Below are 24031 nucleotides of genomic sequence, written 5' to 3' on the forward strand. Positions count from 1 at the left end.
AATCCTTGTCTAGAATTATATCCCTCCCTGGGTTCAAGGACTTTATGTGGATTGGGTTTCAAAAGCACCCTTCCCCAAAAGCCATAATTTGAAGCTTGGAAATGGCCTGGGGGAGGGAGCTTTGGTTTGCCTTTCTGATCTCTGAGCAAACGAGAGGAGAGGCATGGAGTAGGAAGCAGGGGGCACAGAGACCTGGGATCTTACCCCATCCACCAGCAGCTTGGCGGCTTTGGGCAGTTATTTCACTTCTCCAGCCTGCCTTGCCCTCTCAGGTCCTTCATTTGCACTAAATCTTTACCATTTTATGAGAAATCCTCATTCTTATTCTTTTTCATTATATATTTGATTAGCTTTTATGTTCAGTTATGCCCTCACAGTTGAAGTAGCTCTCTGCTTTTTGTGGTCTATTTCTGGATAAATCTTCCTGCAACTGTGCTAAAAGAATAGGATCTCTCCCTAAAAATATCAACTGTTAACACTTAAGGTTTTTGAACATAGATTTAAATTTCTAAAATGCCTTAAGTTGTCATTTAATGTCTCTGTCAAAGGATAAGAATAGAGACATACAAAAACTACATTTTAGGGCGGGCCACAGTGGCTCAGCAGGTAAGAATGCTTGCCTGCCAAGCCCGAGGACCTGGGTTCGATTCCCGGTGCCTGCCCATGTAAAAAAAAAAAAAAAAAAAAAAAACAAACTATATTTTAAAAGATTTACATAGGATGTACAGTATACACATATATGTGTTACTAAAAGGCAGATAGGCCTACTAAAAGTACATAGGAAATAGATATGAGAAATTGGGGTGCTGTTTATTGCTTTACCATTATAAAGGAAAATCATCATTTTTCTTATATAGCAACAAGAGTTCCTATTATATATTAGAACTGAAAAAAGCAGAGCCAATATTATAGTCGTAGACTCATGTGTTTATAAAATTTAAACACTTCCTCTTTTGCTAAGAAACAATGACTTTACTGAGGCAATGAGACTTTAACGCACAGTTCTCAAAAGAATTGTAAACAAGGCCTTTATCCATAAATCTGTTAACAGCTACTCCCTGTTTAGTGTATCCAAATATCCAACAGTACCTAAGAAAGTCTGTTAGCCCCCTAATACTCCCCGGTTTTCACTTTTGGTTGCATTTACAAGATAAAGAATAAGCTATGGCAAGGAACAGATTCATGGATAGATGAATAAGAAGTAAAAGACCTCATAGGCCCCCTCCCTTTTCATCATGACTCATGTGCTTTTTATCTTTCCTAGATAATCAAACCCAAAGGAGATGCAAGCAGTCTCCACGAGAAACATCATCTACAATCTCAGTTAAACAAAAGTAATCCATTCCTAAATATGTATTAGATAAAATTTCAGATAGCAGGAACCCAATTTCATTTTTCTTAATGTGAAAAATCGTAATACATTTCTAACCACGCCGGTTATATCTGTCAATCTACTGAACCAGGTATTTTTCTAGTTCTTCAAAAATATGATGCTGTGTTCAAGTAACATAGTGAAGCTTTTCAGATACAGCAGTACACATCAATTTTATTACGTGTTTTGGTAGGCTGAATTACATGCCCCAATTTAGACATTATTAATCTTAATCCCACATCCTATGGGTGTGAACCCACTATAATAGTGTTCATAATAGGATCTCTTAAAGATGCTATTTTAAATTAATGTATGGTCCAACTGAATGAGGTTGGTTCTTAATCCAGATTTTACTGAAGGCCTTATAAAGAGAAAGAAACTAGTTACCATAGTAGGAGAAAGCCGCAGGAGGAGTCAGAAGTCAATGGGACCCAGAAGAGAAAGAAGGGACATGGTCATGAAATGCGAGACAGGGATTTAAGTTAAGGAATCCCAAGGATGACCATCGGCCAGCACCAGAATGTTACCGTCTGTGAGAAAACACAGCTTTCCTGACACCACAATTTTAGACTTCTCCTAGACTCAAAACTGTGAGCCCATAAATTCCCACTGTTAAAGCCAACCCATTCTGTGTTATTTGCCATAGCATGGGTGGTAATAGGCACATGTACATGGCCAAGTTTGCAATCTATATGCTTACAACCCTCAATATGCTTTATCGCTTCCAACTTTTCTTCAGAAGAAAAGGCCTCTTGGGCTCACTTATTTGCTTCATAATCTGCTCCATTTTTTTAGAAGGTGTTGTGACTTAATATGGGCAAGATGGCAAGCAAAAATGCATAGCATGTCAAAACGACATAAACATGAAATGAGATGCCATCGGGTAAACCACTAAGATTCAAAGAAGCCAACTCTACATCTTCTTCCACAGACTCCTGGTGTGGTAACTAGATTCAATTGTCAACTTGGCCAGGTGAAGGCACCAAGTTTTGTGCTGCAGACATGAGCCAATGGTACGTGAACCTCATCTGTTGCTAGCTACATCTGCAGTCGGCTAGGAGGTATGCCTGCTGCAATGAATGACATTTGACTTAACTGGATGGTGCTAAAATGAGAGAGCACAAGGTAGCACAGCCCAAGCAGTTCAGTAAACCTCATCTCAGCACTCACAGTTCAGCCCAGGCCCTTGGAGATGAAGAAAGAAATCACCCCAGGGAACGTTGTTGGAACCCAGAGGCCTAGAGAGAAGGCCAGCAGAGACCATCCTGTGCCTTTCCACGTAAGAAAGAACCTCAGTGGAAAGTTAGCTGCATTTCCTCTGAAGAACTAATGAAATGAATCCCCTTTTATTAGAAGCCAATCCATCTCTAGTGTGTTACATTCCAGTAGCTAGCAAACTAGAACACCTGGGTAACTTCAACATTTTTATGGGCTTGCACATATATACTTCTTATAGTGGTTTTCAATCTAGAGAGTAAATTCAGGGTAAACATTTTTTACAAGTCAATAAAAAATATCTGAAAGTGAAAGTTCAGTTAGTGACAGTTACAGAAAAATGAAGAAATGCATTTCAGAATTATTCTCAATCTTTATGAGACTGTGAGATACAATTGCAAAGTGGTAGTATACATGATGTTCACACTATCTTATTTTAAAGAACATGTAGCATGAGGAGGATGTTTATTTGAGTGCAAGAGAAAATCAGAAATCCAATGTTTGCTCTAATGCTTCCTCAAATCACATCAGTGAAGTGTCTAGAGAAGGGAAGAGTTTTCTTTCTCATTAATTGTCACTTAATGGTCAAGTACATTATTTTGTATAAACTAACACACACTAACACTATTTTAAAAATCCCAATAGTATCGATTAATTAGTTCCCTCATTTAAATATTCAATGAGTCTATTCTTCAAAAGAAATACACAAAGTATACTAAGTGATGTGTTGAGTATAAAGAAAATATACGCTATTTTGAGTGAAATTAAAGGGATCTTAGAATACCCAGTGGTAGAGTAGCATATCAACCTTGGTCTTACCCTTTAATTTCAAGGCTTCTAATACCTTTGAATCAGCTGTTACATCACTCACTAGCTTGATTTCAATATTTTGTGAAGTCAGTTGAAGCAGCTTTTCAAAAAGACGTTGGCCCTGGAAAAAAATATACAGAGACAAAGAAAGTCAGAAAACCTAAAAGTTTGTCATTTTAAATAGGTAAAAATAGACTCATTAAAAAGTAAAAGTATTCATTCGTATTATAAAAAGCAAGCATTCCAACAATTAGTATTCATGGGAGAATTAGGAAATTCTTTCAAAAGAGTTTATATGAATAGAGTAGTAGCATGAACACAGATTATGTCTTTCATGAGTACTCTGCAATTCAAAAATTGTCACAATAATTTCAATGCTACAATGCAAATCTACCTTTTGTTGACTTTGTCATGAATTCTGAAGTTATCTACACTTGAAGAGGTAGTCCTGAATATTATAACAGCTGTGTTTCAGCCCAGAGAGAACTGGTTTTCCAATTTATATGTTATGTTTCTTAATATAACATTAATCTCCAGTTTCTTCCTTTGTAAAATGCAGATAATCTTAGTATTTACTTCAAAAGATTTTCATATGAATTAAGAGTTAATTGTAAGTATCCTGGAGGTATTACCTAAGATGGAGGAAATCATATTTACTAATCACTGATTTGTCTAAATTCATCTTCTTGTTTAAAATTTGTTTTACTGAATTCAACTAATGGTGTCCCCAGAACTTTGTAATTTTTAGTGCAATCTAAAAAATAATGAAATAAAAACTAAGGGGTTTCATTAGAAGGTTTTCAAAAGTAGGTTAATTTCTAGTAAATTTTAATCTCAGGGAGAGTGAATAATGAAAGTTGTATAATCATTACATTATCTCAAATGAATGAATTGCCACTCATTATTGATTATTTCCCCCTGTGTCTATACAGTCTTCTTCTCCTTATCATAAAAGGGAAGAGGTCTTCTTTTACTGATTTTCCAGTTGTCAACTATTTGACTAGTAACTCAAATGCCTTAGGGGGCCAAGCAGGCAATAAAGCTTTAGCATTAATAGCCCCTAAATGGCAAAGTCTAATTTTACTTTGATAAGTACGTTCTGTTAATAATAATTACAGAGAAAGGATTTAGCAATTGGGAAGAGGGAATGGAGGAAGCGTAGATGTCCACCAGCAATTCATACAATTCAGCTTTAGAAGAGTGATAAACCAAACATCAAATCCCTAAAGTGTTAAGGAGGAGGGCACAGGTTAACCCACCTGAGGATAGCTGAGGGAGTGACTACTTGGTCTGACCAAGCATTAACCTGAGCTGTCCTGGTGCAGCCAAAGTTCCATAACTCTTGGGGCCTACAGAATGGAGTAGATGTTGCATCCCATCTCCAAGGCTTCAAGGCTTCCTTTCAGTTTAACTGAGTGTGCTATTAAAGGATAGCCAAAGCAGAGCCCATCAAAAACACCGAGATGGCTCTGCACACCAGAGATTACAGACAGCCCCACCACACACCAGGTATTCCTATGCATATGCTGAGTTAGAGTATGAGGAGCTATAAATGTAAAAATGTAATGAAAGCTCCTTCTTTTAAAGAGGTGTATAAGGTGAGGAAAGAAAGACGTTGAGAGGGGTGGTGGGGAAGAGAAAAAGAAAAGGGAGGAAAAGGGATGCTGATTTGTTCTGTAAATTTCAACTGTCCAGTGGAGAAATGAAGGCTTGGACTGTGGGGCTCTCAGATACCTGACAGGAAGGAACATACATGCTGCCGAGCTCGTGGTTCCTTCACAGACAGAATTAACAACAAAAGCTGCTTGGTCAGGTCAGCTCGAGCACTCTTCCAAGGAGCGCACCATACTCCTGCCGCCTACAGCTGAAGGCTTGGTGACATCTGCGTGGCCCAGATTTCTAGAGCCCACACTCAGGACCATCACATATTCACGTAAGTTGCCATACTTTTCCCTTTCCAACAGAGAAAAGGCTCATGTGCTTTGTGTGTTTCATGAGACCTCTATTGTTAGTGGGCCAGTATTTTTAAACAAAAACACTTATTTTTGCCCTAAAGTAACAGAACATATTTAGTACAAATGAAATATAGGAGCTCTTTTAGACTGTCAGTATGTCCCATTCTGTGCCTTAACTTATTACTGCTGTGTTATTTTTATGAGACTTAAAGCAAAGAATTCTCAAACATGAATAAAAATAGAAACCAAAACTACAGAAATGGACAGACTTGTTAAGTAAAGCTTGGTTTGACTTTTAGCAGGTGCTTATCATTTACAGCAAAGAATCCTAAAATTTTTAACTATCGTTGTCACCGTAATGAACTCTGTAGTTGGGCTTGAGGTGGAACTGCTATTACATTTCCCATTTTTGGTGTCTTAATAAGTCTCCCTGTCAACGCATTTTTTTTTTTTTTTACATTTTATGAGAAATTACATTTTTATTGATTAAAAGCATAATTGTTCATGTAGATACACATGAAAACAATATTCAGAGACATTCACATATTTCCTGTGTGAATTCATAGGCGATATATAAAAGTACTGTAAGATTAAAGCAGTATTATACTTGTTAATAATTAACAATATTTTCATTTTGCTGTACTTTTCACCAGAATTTCTGGGACACATCCAACATTAAAATATATTAAGATTCTAGAAAAATAAATGATGACAATAATCCACTAAATAAAAGCAATTTGGAGGTGACATGCAGCTCTCTAGCACTGTACGACCAAACCACAGTGTACACTCAAGTTAAAGAGGTTTCCTAACAAATTTCTAAAATTTGCTTTAAAAAAACATACTGATCATATTTTAAATATAGATCTTAAATACCTAAAGCAAAAATTTTTTCCCTTTCACATACAAAAAAGGAATTCTAGAGAAACTGATAGTGGGTGTGTGGTGACAAGATGTTTTGACCACAGACTATTTGAAAGCTATTCCATTTGCCACATTTTCTCCTAGTAAAGCAATCGGGATGAAAACATGTGGACTACAGCCTATTTAATTTGCAACATTGTGGAGCTTATTATATAAGAATATGTCTCTCATATAATTTTAATGGCCTTTTCCTGGTCTAAGAAATTAATTATGCTCATAATAAAGCAGTTGGAAAATATAGACATATATGGAGAAAAAAATAAAAACCCGTAATCCTTCCATATAGAGACACCTCACTGGCAATATTCTGGTGTGTTTATTTCTTGCTTTTTTTTCCCCCCAAGCATACAAAAATAAAAGCATATACATATAAAATAGGATTATATTGCTTATATAATTTAATATCCTGCTTTTTCACTGAATAACACGGTCTTGAGTTGCTTTGCCTTACCTTAATATAGCCTTCATAAAAATTTATCATTTCAGTGGCAAAAGAAATATTTCTCATTAAATGGATACACAGTAATGTAAGTAAATGTTCAGAATGGTATTTAAAATTTTATAGCTTTATTTAGTTTTACAGCCTCACAATGTGCAATTTAATCGTCACGTTCTCTGTGTATGTTTTTCTAACTCCTGGAAGACTGGAAGGGTCAGCAAATGATATAAGGTTACTACATTCCAAATACTTAAGGTCCCATTTCCCAGGATCCGACTGAAAGCGAGAACTTCTGTACCGAGTCACATATGGATAAGTGAAGGTCTGCTTGTGAAGTTCACATGCTCAGCTTCAAGAAGCTGCAGAACAGAATTGATGGGTTTCTGGTCCAACCTATTCCTATGGTGGTGTATGAAATGAATGTTATTACCTGGACCTAAGATGAAGGTTCCACCTTGCTGAGCCGGGTCTCCTTGAAAATCAAAAAGCGGACCAGCTGAAAATGTAGAGCTGTGTTCCAGTAGCCATGTTTCTTGATGATGACTGAACAATGATATAGCTTTCACAGTGTGACTGTGTGATTGTGAAAACCTTGTGTCTGATGCTCCTTTTAGCTACTATATCAACAGAAGAGTAGAACATATGGAATAAAAATAAATAATAGGGGGAACAAATGTTAAAATAAATTCAGTTTGAAATAGTGGTAAATGAAAGCGAGGGGTAAGGGGTATGGTACGTATAGTTTTTTTTTCTCTATTATCATTTTATTTCTTTTTCTGTTGTCTTTTTATTTCTTTTTCTAAATGGATGCAAATGTACTAAGAAATGATGAATATGCAACTATGTGATGATATTAAGAATTACTGATTATATATGTAGAATGGAATGATTTCTAAATGTTTTGTTTGTTATTTTTTTTAAATTAATAATAATAAAAAAAAAAGCGGTTCAGTCACTGCCGGCCACAGGCTCTGAATGCTTCCCCAGAGCATGTTTGACTTCACAATCTTCACCTCTTTTCATTCTCAATCTTTTATACATTTCTCTCTCAGGATCAACATAGATATTTCGTGAGAATACCAAGTCAGTTTGCAGTAAGGTTCAATATGATGGGAGGACTGTGCAACCACCTCAAGGGTGACATTTGCTTCTTGTAAAAAACTCTTGGGGATTCTGGCCAGATCTTCTATGTATTCCTTGCAAATGTAACACAGGACATGCCACACGAAGACCACCACTGCCCGGTGCTCCGCGGAACAGCGTACCGAAAGGCACTGGCTTCCCAGAGGCGTCCAGCACCGGCAGCCAGGGGCTGCCCGCGCTCAGGGCTGCGCGGCCGCTGCCCCACCGCGCGACTGGGGCTGGGGCGGCCACCGCAGCCTGCGTCCAAGGGCCCCCTGGTGCATGTGGGCCGCGGCCGGAAGGGGCGCACCAGGAAGAGCAGCATCCCTGATTACTCATTTTTGCAAGAGTTCAAAACGTATTAACTTCCAAAGATATTAAGTAACCACTCTATGCAGAGACCTGTCGTATGGCCTAATGTTTCCTGAATCGAGTTCACTCATCATTTTCTTTAACAATGAAATATCAAAAGCCCCTTAGCTTTCAGACATCAGCAATTTAAAAACCTGCCCTTTCTAGTGAAGAACATTAACCATCATTTCAAACTTAAATAAATAACTTTGAAGAGAGTCAATGGCTCAGGCAAGTTTACCTACTTTAAACCAGTTTTCCATGAGGTCTGCAGAAGCCTACTGACAGACAGGACTGCCTTGAGCGGGAAGTTGTTTCCCAAGAACAGAGACCCAGCTTTGCCCCTTTGTGACCCTGAAGAAGCTGCTTAACACAGAGGCTCTTTCTATCGCAGGAGAGTAGGAATTGTATACACAATGCTTGTTTCTGTTGAACCAAAATAATGTGTAGAGAAGAGGAAATGCTGAATTACAATGTAAAAGGAAAAAGTAAAAATACCAAAGGGAAACCAGAAAAAAGTAATGCTGATAAAATTACTTATGGGGACTACATGGAATGTGGTGGTGTTTTTCCAACTTCGTTTAATAGTTGAACTGTCTGTTCACATGAAAGTTTAGGCAAAATATCTCTGCCTATTCTCCCCCCTGCTTTACTGAATTGACAGGGCCTCACAGAACACAGAAAAATATTGACTCTTAGCCCTTCATCATATCAAGGAGTAAATTATCAGATAAAACGTGGAACCCTCGGGATACTGAGATTGGATATAAACTGCGAATGGCATAGCTGGAAGACGCCCTAGAGAACAACAGTTTACCAGTGTCCTCATTTTATAAATGAGGATGCTGAGGCCCAAGGAAATTCAATAATGTGCTGATGGGCATGTAGCTTGCTAGTAACACAGCTAGACCTAGCACTTCTATCTCTCTTTTTGATCTAGGGCAATTCTCTCCACATGATCACTCTGCTATGTTAAAACTGGAAAAGGAAGGGGTATTCTGGGAAGAAAGTTACCCCCAAATCTCACCCTTTCTTTCCATTTCCAGCTCTGATCTGTTCAACTTTCCTGAGCCAAGCAGCTGCTGGGGCTTGATTACCAGAAGAGTCAGTTATGAGGGAGTCCAGTTGCCTTCAGAAGCATTATCAGCCCTTGATGAGTTGCTCAATACTCCCTGCTCCCCAAGAAGCTGTGTAAGAGGTCACCTCCGTTGGTACTGAAGTGGGGGAGGTATTCTCCAGTTGCCCAAGTGGGGTCTAGTAAACTGTCTAAGACTATACCTCCAGCCCATGGGGGTAAAGAGAGCTTCACCTTCTTCCTTCACATGAAAGGAAGAAGTCATGTGTTATTCTCCAATAAGAAGACCTGGGTACCAACAATCCAATAACGTCAACATTTAAAGGGATCCAGCAAGAAGAGAGAAGAAGCTTGGACATAATGAGTACCTGAGGATGGAAGCTGTGGAGAACACAAGGGAACTGGAGCTAAAGCACAATATGAGCATCAAGGACACTCAAGGATGGCTCTAAAAGACTGGCTGGGGCTATTTCTCTGTGATTTTTAAACTAAAAAACTTAGAGAAGTAATTAAAAGTATGGCCACTGTTGGGGTCCAAATTGGCGGTCTGAAGACGGAATAGAAGAAATACATCAAAGCATCTATAAATATGCTCACGCAAGCACACACAATACGAACACATGCACAGGAAAGTACAAGGGGTGAGATGAGGAAAGGCTGAGAGATAAATCAGGAAATGCAACAAGTGGCTAACAGGTATGTTGGAAGAGAAAAAGGAGCAAAAAGAAATAAATTCACAAGTAATAGGAGAAAAACTGTCCAAGATGAGTAAAGATCTGAATCTACAAACTTGAAAAGGCAGTTAAAGATGGAGGCAAATTTGATGGGGAACGCTACACCTAGGTACATTCTGTAAAATTTCTGAGTACCATAGACAAAGAGAAATTCTTACCACTTTCTAACAGAAATTTTAAAAAGTTACTCATCGAAGAAAATAGCCACACTGGCATGGAACCTCTCATCTGCAACACAAAGCCAGAACAAGATGTCTAGAGACTATGGAGGGTAAAGGTCTGTTTTAGTCTGCCAAAGCTGCCAGAATGCAACCCACTGAAGATAGACTGACTTTTAATAAAAGGGGATTGACTTAGTTAAAAACTTAAAGCTCTTCAGAGGAAAGGCAGCTAACTTTCGGCTGAGGTTCTCTTACAGGAAGATGTCTGCTTGCCTTCACTCCTGGCTTCTGGGTTCCAACAGCTTTCCCTTGGGCAATTCCTTTCTGCATCTCCAAACATCTGGGCCAGGCTGTGTGTGCTCAGCTGCTTGGGCTGTGTTGCGTTCAGCTTTCTTCTGACCTCTCTTTTAAGCCTCCCAGCTAATTAAATTAAATATCACTCATTGTGGAAGGTACTCCCCTTAGCTGACTGCAGATATAATCGGCTTTAGATGAGCTTCACATGCCAGTGATTCAAGTCCACAGCAATAGAGAACTAGGCACTGTCACCTGGCCAAGTTGACACCAGAACCCAGTCACCACAAGGTCTAAGCCCAAGGATCCTTTACCTAGTCAAGGTATTATTTACCTGCCAGAGTGAAAGGAAGAGATATTTGCAGCTACATACAGATTTATGTTACTTACATAACCCATATGACGAAAATATTTAAGAAAGGACTTTAACCAAACAATGAATAACACACAACACGATCAAGGAAGGTGAAGCAAAGAAGAGACAAGTGATGATGACTAAGCTATGCAATACATCGTATGTGTGACATACTTAACTGAATAAGGAAACTTGAAATAAAAGATACATATAAGGAACGATCCACCAAGAATCTATTACTTATATTCTCAATGGAGTGATATCATGCCCCGGAGATGAAAATTGGTTTCAGAGAGGTGAAATACATCTTACTCATTTCGTGTATAAAGTGCAGATATATATATACAGTACATATGCAGTATATCTGTGATATCAAACCTTAGGAAGGTGATAATGAAAAAAGGCTAAGAAACAATGTTCTACATCCAACAGGGTAAACAATCCCAGTAAAAACTAGAATAGAGCTGAGGAAGGGCTTAAAGGTATGATGGGGAAAAGAAGGCCATTATTAGATAATGGCACAATTTATGGAGCTGTCTGTAGGCACCAAACAGCAAAGCAACTAAGTATATAAAGCAAAAATTAATAGAAATGCAATGGAAATGTTACCATAATATGATATTTCAAAATATGTCTGAAAACGGCAGATCTCACAGAAAATAAATGAATATATGAGATTAAATAATACTAAAAAACAGACTCGATAATACACACATATTTAAATATATTTGCAATTCTATATCAAACCCCCTCAAAACAATTTTTGTTTGCTGTGGATCATTTATAAAATCTGTCCTGCAGCTGCCATTAAGGAAACCTGAAGAAATATAAAGTGAGATGTTCTACAAGATTCATTTTCTGCTTATAATGTAACAAAATGAGACACAGACTATCAGCACGTAACCCTTGAAACAAATCTTACTTACTTGGAAATTTAAAATTCACTCCTAGATTATTCTTCTACTGAAGGAGATAGGGAAAGTGAATCTGTGTACACGCCAGAAAACTATGAATAGGAAAGCACCTCATAATAAAACAAAGAAATGAAGCAATATCTTGTATCAGAGAAAAATTTATAACTGTAAATGTCTTCAGTATTATAAAAAAGGATATATCATAAAGTTATAGTAATCATATCAATATGGTGGAGGCATAGGGATTCATAAATAGATTAAAAAAACTAATAGAGAATCCAGAAATGGCACACATGAGAATTCAATAACAAAGGTGACATTTTAATTCAGCTTTGAGAGGGATAAAATTGTTTAATCTGGCACAAGTGGAAGGACCCCTTTATTTTACCACATATAAAAATAAATTCTCGGGTGGGCCACGATGGCTCAGCAGGCAGAGTTCTTGCCTGCATGTTGGAGACGCGGGTTCAATGCCCAGTGCCTGCCCATGCAAAAAATAAATAAGTTCTCAGCCATAATCAGTACTCAATACTTTCAAGGAAATCTAGGTGACTATACATAAAACCTTGTGGGCTGAATAATGGCCTTTGGAGGTCATTAGTTTCAGATCCAGAAACTAATCCCTGGAATTTGTAACCGTAAACTTAGTTGGAAAAAGGATCTTTACAGAGTTAATTCAGTTAAGGCTTTTGGGGTAGGGAGATTATCCCGAATTATCTAAGTAGGCCCTTAATGCAATCACAAGTGTCCTTATAAGAGAGAGGCAGAGAAAGATTTGACACAGAGAAGAAGGCAGAGCAGAGAGAGATTTGAATTTGCTGGCCTTGATGAGTGGAGTGATGCAGTGGCAAACCAAGGAATGCTGGCAGCTACTGAAGCTGGAAGAGACAAGCAATAGTTCTTCCCTAGAACCTCTGGAGGGAATGTGCCCCTGCTATCACCTTGATTTTGGCCCAATGAAAGTGGATTCAGATGCTTGGCCTCCAAACTATGAAAGCATAAATTTCTGTTGTTTTAAAAGCCACTATGTGTGTGGTAATTTGTTACAGCAACCAGAAAACTAATATACACACCTAGATATGTGGAAGCAATAAAAGATATGAGATATATAGAGTTAAAAAAAAAAAAGCATCACATAGCAAATGATACCACAAAATAGATTTGGAATAAATAGTTGCTAGACAAAGTTGTACTCTATAAAAGGTATTACAAAACTGATAAGAAAAAGCTAATAAAATAAGGGCAAAGCATGAGACTAGGTATGACTCAGAAAAGCAAGTCTATGCAGCAAACAGACATATAGAGATGCTGAGACTCTCCAATTGACAAGGGAAGCACCAAGCAAACCAATACAGAGATCTCTGTTTATTCTCATCAGACTGGCAAAAATTTAATAGCTGCAAAACTTACTCTAGTCAGTGATTTGGGGAAAGGGTATCTGACATTGCTTCTCCCATCCAGCAATCCATGCCCAGAAAGTCCCTTTTGACTCAGTTGGCTAGTTTACTTATTTAGCCAATTAATTCAATTAACCATAAGATTGATTCTTATTCATTTACTTGTATTCTACAGAACATTTCAGTAGGGGCCCATGTTGAAGGGTCTTGTAAACCAGGTTGAAGACATTGGACTTCATACTGAAAGCAATGCAGAGCCTCTAAAGAGTTTTTCACAGAGGAGTCATGATCCAATTTTTGTATTGTAAGAGAACTCTGACCACAAACTGGAGAACGTTTGGTACAGTTCAAGTCTGGAAGCTGAAAAAGTATTTAGAAATTTGCTGCATAGTTTCATGAGAGATAAAGTAGTTTGAGATAGAGCTATGTCAATGGCAATTAAAAAAAAAAAAAGGAAGGATTCCAGGTATTTCTGAGAGAATTGGCAAACTTGCTGATTGAGCTTGGGGTTGAGGAAGACAGTGGAATTGGGAATGGTGGCCAGAGTCCCTGGAACTCTGGGATGTGCCTATGGGAATATGGAGTTCCTCATCCCAATCCAGAAGATGGTGGTCATTTCTCATCATGAAGGTACTGGGATCATGGCTCAGTTGGAGCTTGAGGACGTAACTGATACCGGGAGAGAAGCTCTGCTGTGGAGGAACACAGGCTGCCAGTCCATTCATTAGTAACAGGTTCCATCCCATTACGGGATTTAATTATTCTGAACAGTTCATCATCAAGGCCTTGCCTAATGAAGGTTATCTCAATTATACATCCCAAGAGTATGGATATAGCCATCTTTGTCAGGGACAGATGAAGAGAGATGAATAAGTTCATAATGACAATAATGGGCCAGGAAATAGCAGGGAGTTAATAGTAGGAACAGCACATTTATAACAGGGCCTCAGCAGCTGGAGTCCCACAGTAACTAGAAAGTAGCTTTGGTGTGGCTCAAACCTCCATGCTGGCTGTAAGACACAGGCACAACCCTTTATCTTGGTACTGCCACTTAGCAGCACCTGGAAAACTGCGGTGTGCATGGTCCTTTGTCATTCCTTTGCTCCAAAGGACAGGGACATAAATGGGGCAAGAAAGGAAGAGCTGGACATGCTGAACACTCGAACTCTTCCACGTTCACTTGCTCAGAATGGGCAGAAAGGACCCACACAGAGCAGAGGCAGATTTCATTCAACCCATCCCCTCTGCTGCAGGCAGATTCCAGCATCCCAAGAAGTAACCCAAAAAAAAAGTTCTACATGTTCTCAGAAAATCCTAAAATCTTAAGAAAGCAGCTCAGATCCTTAATCCTCTAATTCTACTCTGGAGACTTGATCCTGAGGGAATGAGCAAAAAGAATAAAAAATATGTTGCACAAACATATTTACTGTGACAGCATTGTATTGATCTCAAAAAAGGAAAGAAAAAGAAAAGCTAAATCTCCAATCATGGAGGAATCATTATACAAATCTATTACATCGTATATTATGCCACCAAAAAAAAAATAAATGTTTACCAGCGTTTCCAATAACATGGAAAGGTGCTTGTTGTAATGGTAAGTTCAAAATTAAGATATACATTTCTTTATATATGTGCATATCTATGCAAACTATGGGTAAATTGCTTCCCTTTTTTCTGTTGCATATGGATGATTTGATTTTTCTTCCATTTTTCTTTAGTTTTAATTTTTTCTATAGTAAACAGCTATTAATATTATAATGATCAGAAAACTCAATGTATTCTATTTAAAAGAAGGTACCTAAAAGAATAAATGATATAGGGAAATGGGGGATGCAGCAACAAAGGTCTAGGAAGAAGACAAAAAACTTGCAAGCAAACAAAACTAAGATAAGGCAAGTTTAAAGACTTTCATTGCATAATTTAAATAATTGGGAAGAGTATATTTGCGTTCATGATTTATTCATACCTATATGATTGGATTTAAAAGGAATCATAGAAGTTAAAGTCTTGCTAATGACAGTACTTATGAGTTTATATTAGGATAATGATTTCCCCTGGAAATACATTGGAAAATGAGCAAGAGCACAATCAGGATTATGAAACAGATGGGGAAATAGAAGCATGGAGAAGTAACAGGAATTTGCCAAGAAAGAATTGCACTGGGACAAGTCTAGAATCCACAAGAGCCAGTGTGCTCTACTGAGCAGGCAAGTGCAGAGACAAACTATCACAAGCCCACTCTGACAGTTCCTTGCAGGTACTGCTCTACTGCTCTATGTTCTAATAATTGGTTTGTTTGTCTCCCTTGCTATACTTTGAGCTCTGTGGAAAATTGCTTATCAGATATCATAGCTCCAGCAAAGAGAACAGTACCTCAATAAATGTTTGTTCAACAAAAGCATATTCAAAATCATTATGTTTCTACATGTCAAATTAATGCTAATTAATTAGCATTTGCCGAGTGCTGATTTTGTGGGGCAGAGAAAAGATGCTACTTTGAAATAAGGGGACACTCTTTTCAAAGGTTACACTATTTCTCAGGCTGACAAGGCACCAGGAGTTCTACTGAAATAACAAATGTTCTAGCTTGGGGCTGAGAAGACTGAGGAGTAATCCACCATTCCAAGTCAACAAGCAATCACTGAACATCCTTATCTTCCTGGCTGCATGCTAGGCAGCAAAGCCACAAGAATAAATTGGACATGGCCCCCTAGATTCCAGGAGCAGGCGGGCACCTTCAAATACAAACTCACGGAGGGAGCAGCTGGAATAAACAGAATTAAACTGAAGCAGGCAAAATTGGATTGCCAAACTCGGTGGGGGAAGAGATCACCTGGCCCTGTTCTGAAATGTATAAAAATCAAGCAACATTTATTAGACCAGAATGGGTTAAGCAGGGATTCTCAAGACTGGATGCCCATTGGAATCACCTACTAATCTTTTATAAAACATCAAAGCCCCTCGCCAAGCATTCTCACTTAATTGGTCTGTGGCGAGCCTGGGCATTAGTATAGTTTAAAAGTTCCCCAGCTTATTCTGATTGGCAGTCATGGTTGAAAATTACCATATTGGGGAGGAGGGTAAGAACCACAAACATTATGCAAATTATTCTTTATTCTTTCTTCACTTAAACCCGGTAGGACAACTTGAATTGGTATTCTGGGTAGAATTACCTTAACTTCTTTTAAAAGAAGTTAAACTACTGATGGAGAGCAGAAAATTATTCCAGCTGTAATATTATGTGGAGAGTAAATGTCCACTAAATTTGAAAGTAAATGTTCTGCATTAGGAAAACAAAATTAAACATGAAAACAGCAATTTTTATTAGCCCTGTAGTTGCTATTTTACAAACATTATCTAATAAAACTCACAAAACAGTGTAATGAGATAGACATTATACCCATTTCACAGATGAGGAAATTGAGAATCGGTGGACTTATGCCATTTTTCCCAATGTGACCACAACTACTAAGCCCAGTGGTCTTTCCACTATAGTACATGCCTCCCCAATAATGCTACTAGTTTGCTTTTCTATAAAACCAAGGCTTGACCACTGAAAATTAAGACAAATTTTCTTAATATAACTGATTCTTGACTGAGCCAAACAAAGAAAATGTTAGTGTGGATTCTAATTATGTTTTCATTACTTTATACATCTTTTATTTTCCTCTATTAAAAAAATAAAAGACAGAAGGAAGCACGCTAAGATGTCGTAGAAATGTGTACAAGCCTTCAAATCTACATCAAAAACTTAGGATTAAATGCCTGAAATATCCTGCTTCCCCAGCTGTTTCTCTCCTCTATCCCCAACTACAAATTCGAAGAATTCAATTATTTAAAGGACTCATTCACCACGAGCTATGCTCATCTTTCAGGCAAAATGAAAAAGTAGGAAACACTGTGAGGAAAATTAGGAGAAGAAAACTGAATTAACTATTTCATCATAAGTTGCAAGACTGCCTCATATATTTATCAGAATTTTATATTATTATCAAAAAATAGGATTCCAGAAGTACCCCTGTGTTGCAAAGTAGAGAAGTGAATGAAGAGTCTCTTTCAATAGACTTGGAGGGGAAATGGTGACCCACTTAGGATAATAGAGATGGGAAAGGAGGAGCAGGATTGCAGGGCCACTGGAGAGGGAGAATTAACCAGGTGGTGGAGACCGGAACTGAGAGGTGCTGAGAGCAAGGTGTAGCTGACTCCATCAGACTGCAGACTTCGTGAGGACAGGTACAAGCATTGTGGGTCCAGATATAAAGTGATTAAAATAGAATAAGGTAACAATATTATTTACGAATAATTCACAGAGATGGGTTTTGAAACCAACCAGCAAGGAAAAGGTTTACAAGTTAGGTGAAACAAAGGCGCTTGTCTGTGGATTAACCTATACTGTTAATGTCAGTTAGGAAGAATATTACAAGGAAGGAATGAGTGGGCTCTAAGAGAGGTCCCGGACCTAGGTTATGCGTGGATATAGCTGCCTGAACCAAAGGGCTGAGCACTCAGTGGTGGGCTGTATCCCACTGTGATGGTTTGAAGCTGTATGTACCCCAGAAAAGATTAGGTTCCTTTAATCCATTCCTGTGGGTATAGACCTGTTGTGGGTGGGACTCTTTGATTAGGTTATTTCAGTGAAGGTGTGCTCCAGGTGGATCTTAATCCTTTTACTGGAGTCCTATATAAGAAGATAAAAAGACAGAGACACAGAAAAAAGCCCCAGAGAAACTAAGTGAGAAAATTCAGAGAAGCACATAGAGAGGCTAAAAGAAAAGTCAGTGAAGCTAAGAGAGACAGAAGCTAAAAGAGAGACACACAGAAGCTCAGAGAGGAAGCCACTGAAGCCACAAGCTGGAAGCAAGTAAAGCAGAAGAGAAGGAAGAGACCAGCAGACATCGCCAGGTACTGGCCCTGTGACGGAGGAGTGATGACCACTGCTAGCCGGTCTTCGGGGAGAAGGTATCCTGCTAATGCCTAAATGTGGACACTTTTCCACAGCCTCAGAACTGTAAACTTGTAAGTTAATAAATCCCCGTTATAAAAGCCCATTTCTGGAACTTTGCATTCGTCAGCTTTAGCAAACCAAAACACCCACCAAGACTAAAGTGAGATCATCAAACATTGCCTGGTCATAATGAGTCATCAAATCCACCGAAAAACTACATATATGTAGGTTGGGGGGGCGTATTTTTTGTTTTTTTTTTTTGTTTGCTTGTAAATGAATCCTTCACAAATCCAGTGGAAGTTGGAAGTTATCTTCTGTTAAATGACACTGTTCTAAGATCAAACATGTCACAGTCTTACAAGATAACAAGATAACAAGTTCGGCTAATATTGACTGAATTTCAGGAAAAATGGAGAGGTCAGAAAAGTATTCTTAAGTGGCAGAAATCTTGAGAACTGAGCTTTTTTGGGATTCTGAGGGGAAAGTCAGTCTTTCCACATCTTTACCGAAGCTGCAGCCCTCCTCTGCTTCACCAGGAACAGAACAGACACCTGTTGGGTGGGTGATGTTAATTAACCAAGAGTTACCTGAGCAGATGCATGAGAGCAAGACCCAGAGCGTGTGGGTATATGTGTGTTTGTGTGTGTAAAGGTTTATAATTAATAAACCAAAAGAAAAAGTCGACAATGTTAATTTGCATAATCTTTCTTATCTTCTCAGATTCTCACATTTGTAGAAATTACACTAAATTTTATACAACAGCCACCCCTGTTTCTGAATATTGAAGGCCTGTAGTAAGAACTCATCACCTGCTACTTAAACTACTGTTGCAGTGTATATATACAATAATAAATTTAAATTAGAGTAACATTAATGATAATAAGCATTACATAGGCATTTTAACGGGCAAGTACTGTTCTACACTCTTTACATTTGTTAACTGATTTAATCTACCCAACAACTTATCAAGTGAGTACTTTTATCACCCTGGCCAAGCTGAGGAAATTGAGATACAGAGAGGTCAGTATCTTGTTCAAGGTCACACAGCTAGTAAATAGGTTTAAAGAAATCTCAGTTACACTCCTGGCTTCATTTCTTTCATCTTTCTAAGAGTTCGCCTACCACTTGCTGTGCTCCCTACAGGATCCTGGCTTGTGCTTTCCAAATCAACCTTGGGGCATTGAGCTTTCATTATTGAACTCACTAAACTGAACAAATACTGTTTTTAAAAATCATAGGTTTTTCAAAATTAAACAACTCTGACATAACATCAATAGGCACTCAAGACTCATTGTAGACCAGTAATTAATTGATTTTAGATAAATACATCTCTTTAAGATGCAGCCGTGTAGCTCATTAATTATTTTATTTGGCTCCCTACAGGGAAGTCATATAGAGAACCGGGATTTTATACCCAAAGAATTAGGCAGCACTCCAAATGTGTTCATCAGTCATATTCCTTGGCTTTCCCTGAACAGTATGCTTTCATAAATTCCCATCATTTCATCCCATAAATTAGCAATCAAATTTTCCTAGACATGTCAATACTTCCAGGCCTAAACTCATTATCCAGACATAAAGAAATAAATCCCCTTTACACATATAATGTTTATGAATTATTTCTCCCTTATTTTGCTATGGAAATATATATATATATATATACATATATACACATACACATTTGCATATAAACACTTTCTTCCCTCTCTAATCCCCTTATCACATAACATAAATTGTATTAACTTAATGCCATAGTATTTAAGTCACAGGATGCTAAGTTTAAGAGTGAAATATTATCCAAGGACTTGGATCCTCTTCTGGGTTAAGGGTTAGTACATTCCAGGTTGTATACAGGGCAGTTGAACTATGTTAGATGAAAATATGACCATGTTATTGCATTTATTTAGAGATTAAGTATGGTTTAAGGGGAAATGCATGGGTGTCAAGTTGACAGGGGGTAGGCAGTGAAGGTTAGTTTCAAGTATCACCTTGGCCAGGTTAAGGTATCTAGTGGTTTGGTCAAGCAAGTTGTAGCAAGTTGTAGCCTGACTGTTCCTATGAAGATATTTGAGTACATCTATGGCTGATACATCTGCAATCAACAAAGTAGACTGCCTTCAGCAAAGAGAGGGGTCTCCTCATTCAATCACTGAGACCTAAAGGGAAGAACTGAAGATTTCAGCAGTCAGAAAGAAAAATTTCCATTCAGCTAGCCAGCTTCTCTTGGGGAATTCAGATCACCTCTGTAGAGTTCCAATTTGAGGTCTGTCCAAAGAACTTGGGCTTGCCAATCCCCACAATAGGATGAGCCAGGGCCTACAATAAATCACTCAAGATTTACTCCCTCATTAGTCCTTACCCTGGCTGTGATACAGAGGAAGGGCACTGTCCAGTTTCCTTTAACACAAAAGGAAACAAACACAGAGATTAATGACATAGGTAAACAATACCCAGTGCCAGGAAGGAGTGACAAGATTTTTTTCAGGGGGTGGGGGTGGGAAGGGGAGGGTGTTGCTATTAAAATTGTAAACCTCTGGGAGTCACAGAAAGAAATATACTTTTAAAATGAACATGTCTTTTCCCATGCAAATAGGAAAAGAAGAAAAAAAAATAGGCATCAATTATTCCTGTCAATGACAACCATCACTCACTCGTATGAAATCCCACTCATCCAAGAGAAGACGCTGCTATTATATGCCGTCTGTGTCTGTTTTCTGCTGATCTGGGGCCTGTCAGCCACTGGTCTGTTCTGCACCATTCCTTGGTGTATTTTGCTTACAACAGCATTATAAAAGAAAGTGGGCTGCTTTTCTGTTGTAATTCCTGTTTATCTCTGTGTGCCAATTATGGCTTCCGTTTAAGACTCTCGAGGCTCTGTTGAGTTAGAACTAAATGGCATGTTGATTATTTTATCTACTTCCCAAATAAAAAATGTTTTCTTTAAAAATGCATTAATAGAAAATAAGCTATGAACAACTTTAAGAAGGGTAAAGCGTGGTGGCCAGAAGAGAACAAGATATGGGGCCCTTAAAACCTGAACCCAAAGAGAACAACTTGGCAGCAAATATTTGCTTTTCCTTTCTCCACTCCTGATCACAGCACAGTTATCCCCCCCATCCCTCACCCCACAGGCATGGTGGAAAGGGAGGAAGCAGAGGAGAGGCAATTTCACTTTGCTCAAAACTCCACATAAAACCCACTGGTTTTAAACTGTAAGCGAGTCTGGTGCTATTAGGGAAATGAGACATGACAAGGAGCAGGGGCAATATGACTCCACCGGAAGGCCATCAGTTTAATCTGCGGTCTCCTCCTAAAAGGACTGTTGTGTGGAGTCACTAACAATGACGTCAGTGGCAGCAAATAGAAAATTTCTATTTGTTGGCAGTAGGCCAGTTGCTAGAGTGACTTGAAATAAGCTTCTAAGTACTGTCTTCTTTAATAACATTCACCTTAATTCATCATTCTCAACTTATGCAATCCCTTCTATAAGTATTTACTGGGCACCTAATATGTGTCAGGCATTTTGCTTGGCACATAAACAGACCTGGTCCTTGTCTTCCCCATCTGTTTCACCCCTGCCCTGTGAGCCAGACACAGGAGGCTGGAGTTACCTCATCATGAATCATCAGGAACCATTACACAGAAGGCAGTGTCATAACCTAATGACCAGTCTTTACCACATGCTCTGAACACCTAGGAGGGTGTGCTGGACTCTAAAAGCAAGAAGTCAGAATGGTAAAGCTTTGCACATTTCTGGGCATATGAATCACCTAGGGCTCTTGTTCAAATGTATATTCTGATTCAGGTAAGGCTAGGGAAGGGCCTATAAGCTACCTGGTAATAAAGTTGCTGCTGCTACTAGGTCCACACAGTAGCAACAGTTTACTCATATACCTGAAGGACTAGGATGAGACATAAGGCAAAAAGCAAGGAAAGGGCAGAAGTCCTCAGACTGCTCTGAAGAATCATGTCCATCTTAATGAAGGAGGGCTAAATCACCCATCTGGGATTCCAGTTTGCCTATAAAGACATTTGAGTGCCTCTTCTCCTCCAGTATGAGCCAACTCACAACAATCCCAGAGCTGATCAGAACTATGAGGTGCCCCCTCTACTGCCTCAGCTCCAAGGATCCTCTGGAATCCTGAAAATGGACACATTGGACACCCCTGGGATATGTTGCAGAGGCCAGGCTCCTGAGGACCTCCAAACCCAATCACCCCCAAACCTAGACTGATTATAGGAAGCCAGGAAGCCAGCCAGTATTTAGGGCAGTTTCAGAGAGAAACAGTAACCTAAGGTAAAAACAAAGCCACTTAGGAAAGATTAGTTTGCAGTTGAAGATAAAAATCCAGCCATACCTGAGGGATAGTGTATCAGATTAGAACACGATGCCTCTTTGGTGGCCTCGGGTCACCAAGTTTAAGTATAAATGCAAATCTTTCTACTGCATGATCAGAACACCAGACTCTTCAGTGGTGCACACGATGTGGAAGGGAGCTCTTGACAGCCCATGCTCAAGCAGCCTGGATGTTTTGGAGGAACTTGCAGTTCCTGTTCAATTCAGTGGTCAAGTGCTGGCATTGGAAATACATGGACTAGAAAAGAACTAGGACTAGGAAAGACAACTTAAACTATCTCTTGCTCACACCATCAGACTATGCCTGCTATAGTAGATTCTTCCAAAGTTGGCTGCCAACAGTTCCTCCCATTCCTAAACATTCCTAAACATTCCTAAACATGCCAGACTCCTGGGGTCTATTGCCCCTCCCCTTGTATCTCAGCTGGACTTGTGACTTGCTTTCAACCACAGATTGTGGCGGACATAATGTTCTGGGACCCTACTCACTAAGAGGTCTTGCAGCTTTCACTTTCACCCTTATGGGATGCAGGTGCCATATAAAAAGTTTGTGTTAGACTATTCAGTGATCAGAGAACAGGTGAGGAGCCCAGACCAACTTTCAGACAGTCTAGCCCCAGCCAATCTCCCAGCTAAATGCATGAGTGATCCACCTGTATGCACCAAAGAACTGTATGGGCAACCCACAGAATCACAGCAAATAATAGTAATAGATAACTGAGATAGAAACTGGTTCCTGGAAGTGGGATGCTGTTGTAGCAAAAACCTAAAACATGTGGCACTGGCTTTGAGACTGGGTGAAACTGGAAAGGCCTCCTGTTGATAATGGCTGGAAGAGCAGTGAAGAAAGAGGTTGCATTCGGAGCCCTGAGAATGGGTGATCCATATTATGAAATTGCAGAATGTTTGACAGCACTATTGCAATTAGCAATAGCAAATATAACTAATGAACCTGTGGATCTGGCTGAGGAGATTTTTCAGGAGTATATCAACAGTATTATGAAAAACAGACAAACTAAAGAAAGAACTGTTTAGTTGTCATGCAGAATTTAGAGAAAATAGTCTAGAACAGTCTCCCCACTCAGCAAAACATTCTCAAAATGAGGAATGGCCTCAGGGTAAAGATCACATCAAGAGTGTGACTCTAAAACCACTTGTTAAGACCTCTGAAAGATTGAAGACAGCCTCGTAGGCACTCTCAACTGGATAAAAGGACTCTTAGGAATTTTAAGGATAATGTCCTTTAATAGCTTGGGTAATGGTCCAAAGTAGAGAAGGGCCTTTCTGTAAAATACTTATAAGTGTGGCTTTTTACTAACAGAGTGGATTATAATTTGATACAGAGGATGTCTACAAAGTTTTTAAGGAGTTGCACCATTTGGACTAAAAAGGGACAAAATATGATTTAAAATGAAAACAGTTCTCTTGGGCCTCATTTCTACCAGTAGGAAGCAAGTTAAGAAAGTCAGAAAGCAAACACAGGCCATTTCTTAGGAAAAAGGAGGAAAAACATAGAGGATCAAGAGCCAAGAGCTTCAAGAACAATGAATTAAGAAACCACACCCAGGGAGCAAAAACTAGATACTGTTTAGCAACATTTCTTTTTCCTAG

At 38.8% G+C, this 24031-nt stretch overlaps 1 protein-coding gene and 1 pseudogene across 7 annotated transcripts in view; both read right to left on the reverse strand.

The window, feature by feature from the left end:
• PLD5 (phospholipase D family member 5) overlaps positions 1–24031 on the reverse strand; it is a 453172-nt gene that overhangs the window by 169785 nt on the left and 259356 nt on the right. For 6 of the 7 annotated variants that reach the window (XM_077167818.1, XM_077167821.1, XM_077167819.1 and 3 more), the window contains exon 4: positions 3407–3518. In XM_077167818.1, coding sequence (XP_077023933.1) covers positions 3407–3518 — 112 coding nt within the window. Of the gene's footprint in view, positions 1–3406; positions 3519–24031 lie in introns of those variants that run through there. The other variant, XM_077167824.1, reaches the window with a different exon arrangement.
• LOC143689428 (peroxiredoxin-like 2C pseudogene) lies at positions 7018–8176 on the reverse strand (annotated as a pseudogene).

Source organism: Tamandua tetradactyla, chromosome 7, assembly GCF_023851605.1.
Source record: "Tamandua tetradactyla isolate mTamTet1 chromosome 7, mTamTet1.pri, whole genome shotgun sequence".
In the NCBI taxonomy this organism is placed as follows: Eukaryota; Metazoa; Chordata; class Mammalia; order Pilosa; family Myrmecophagidae; genus Tamandua; species Tamandua tetradactyla.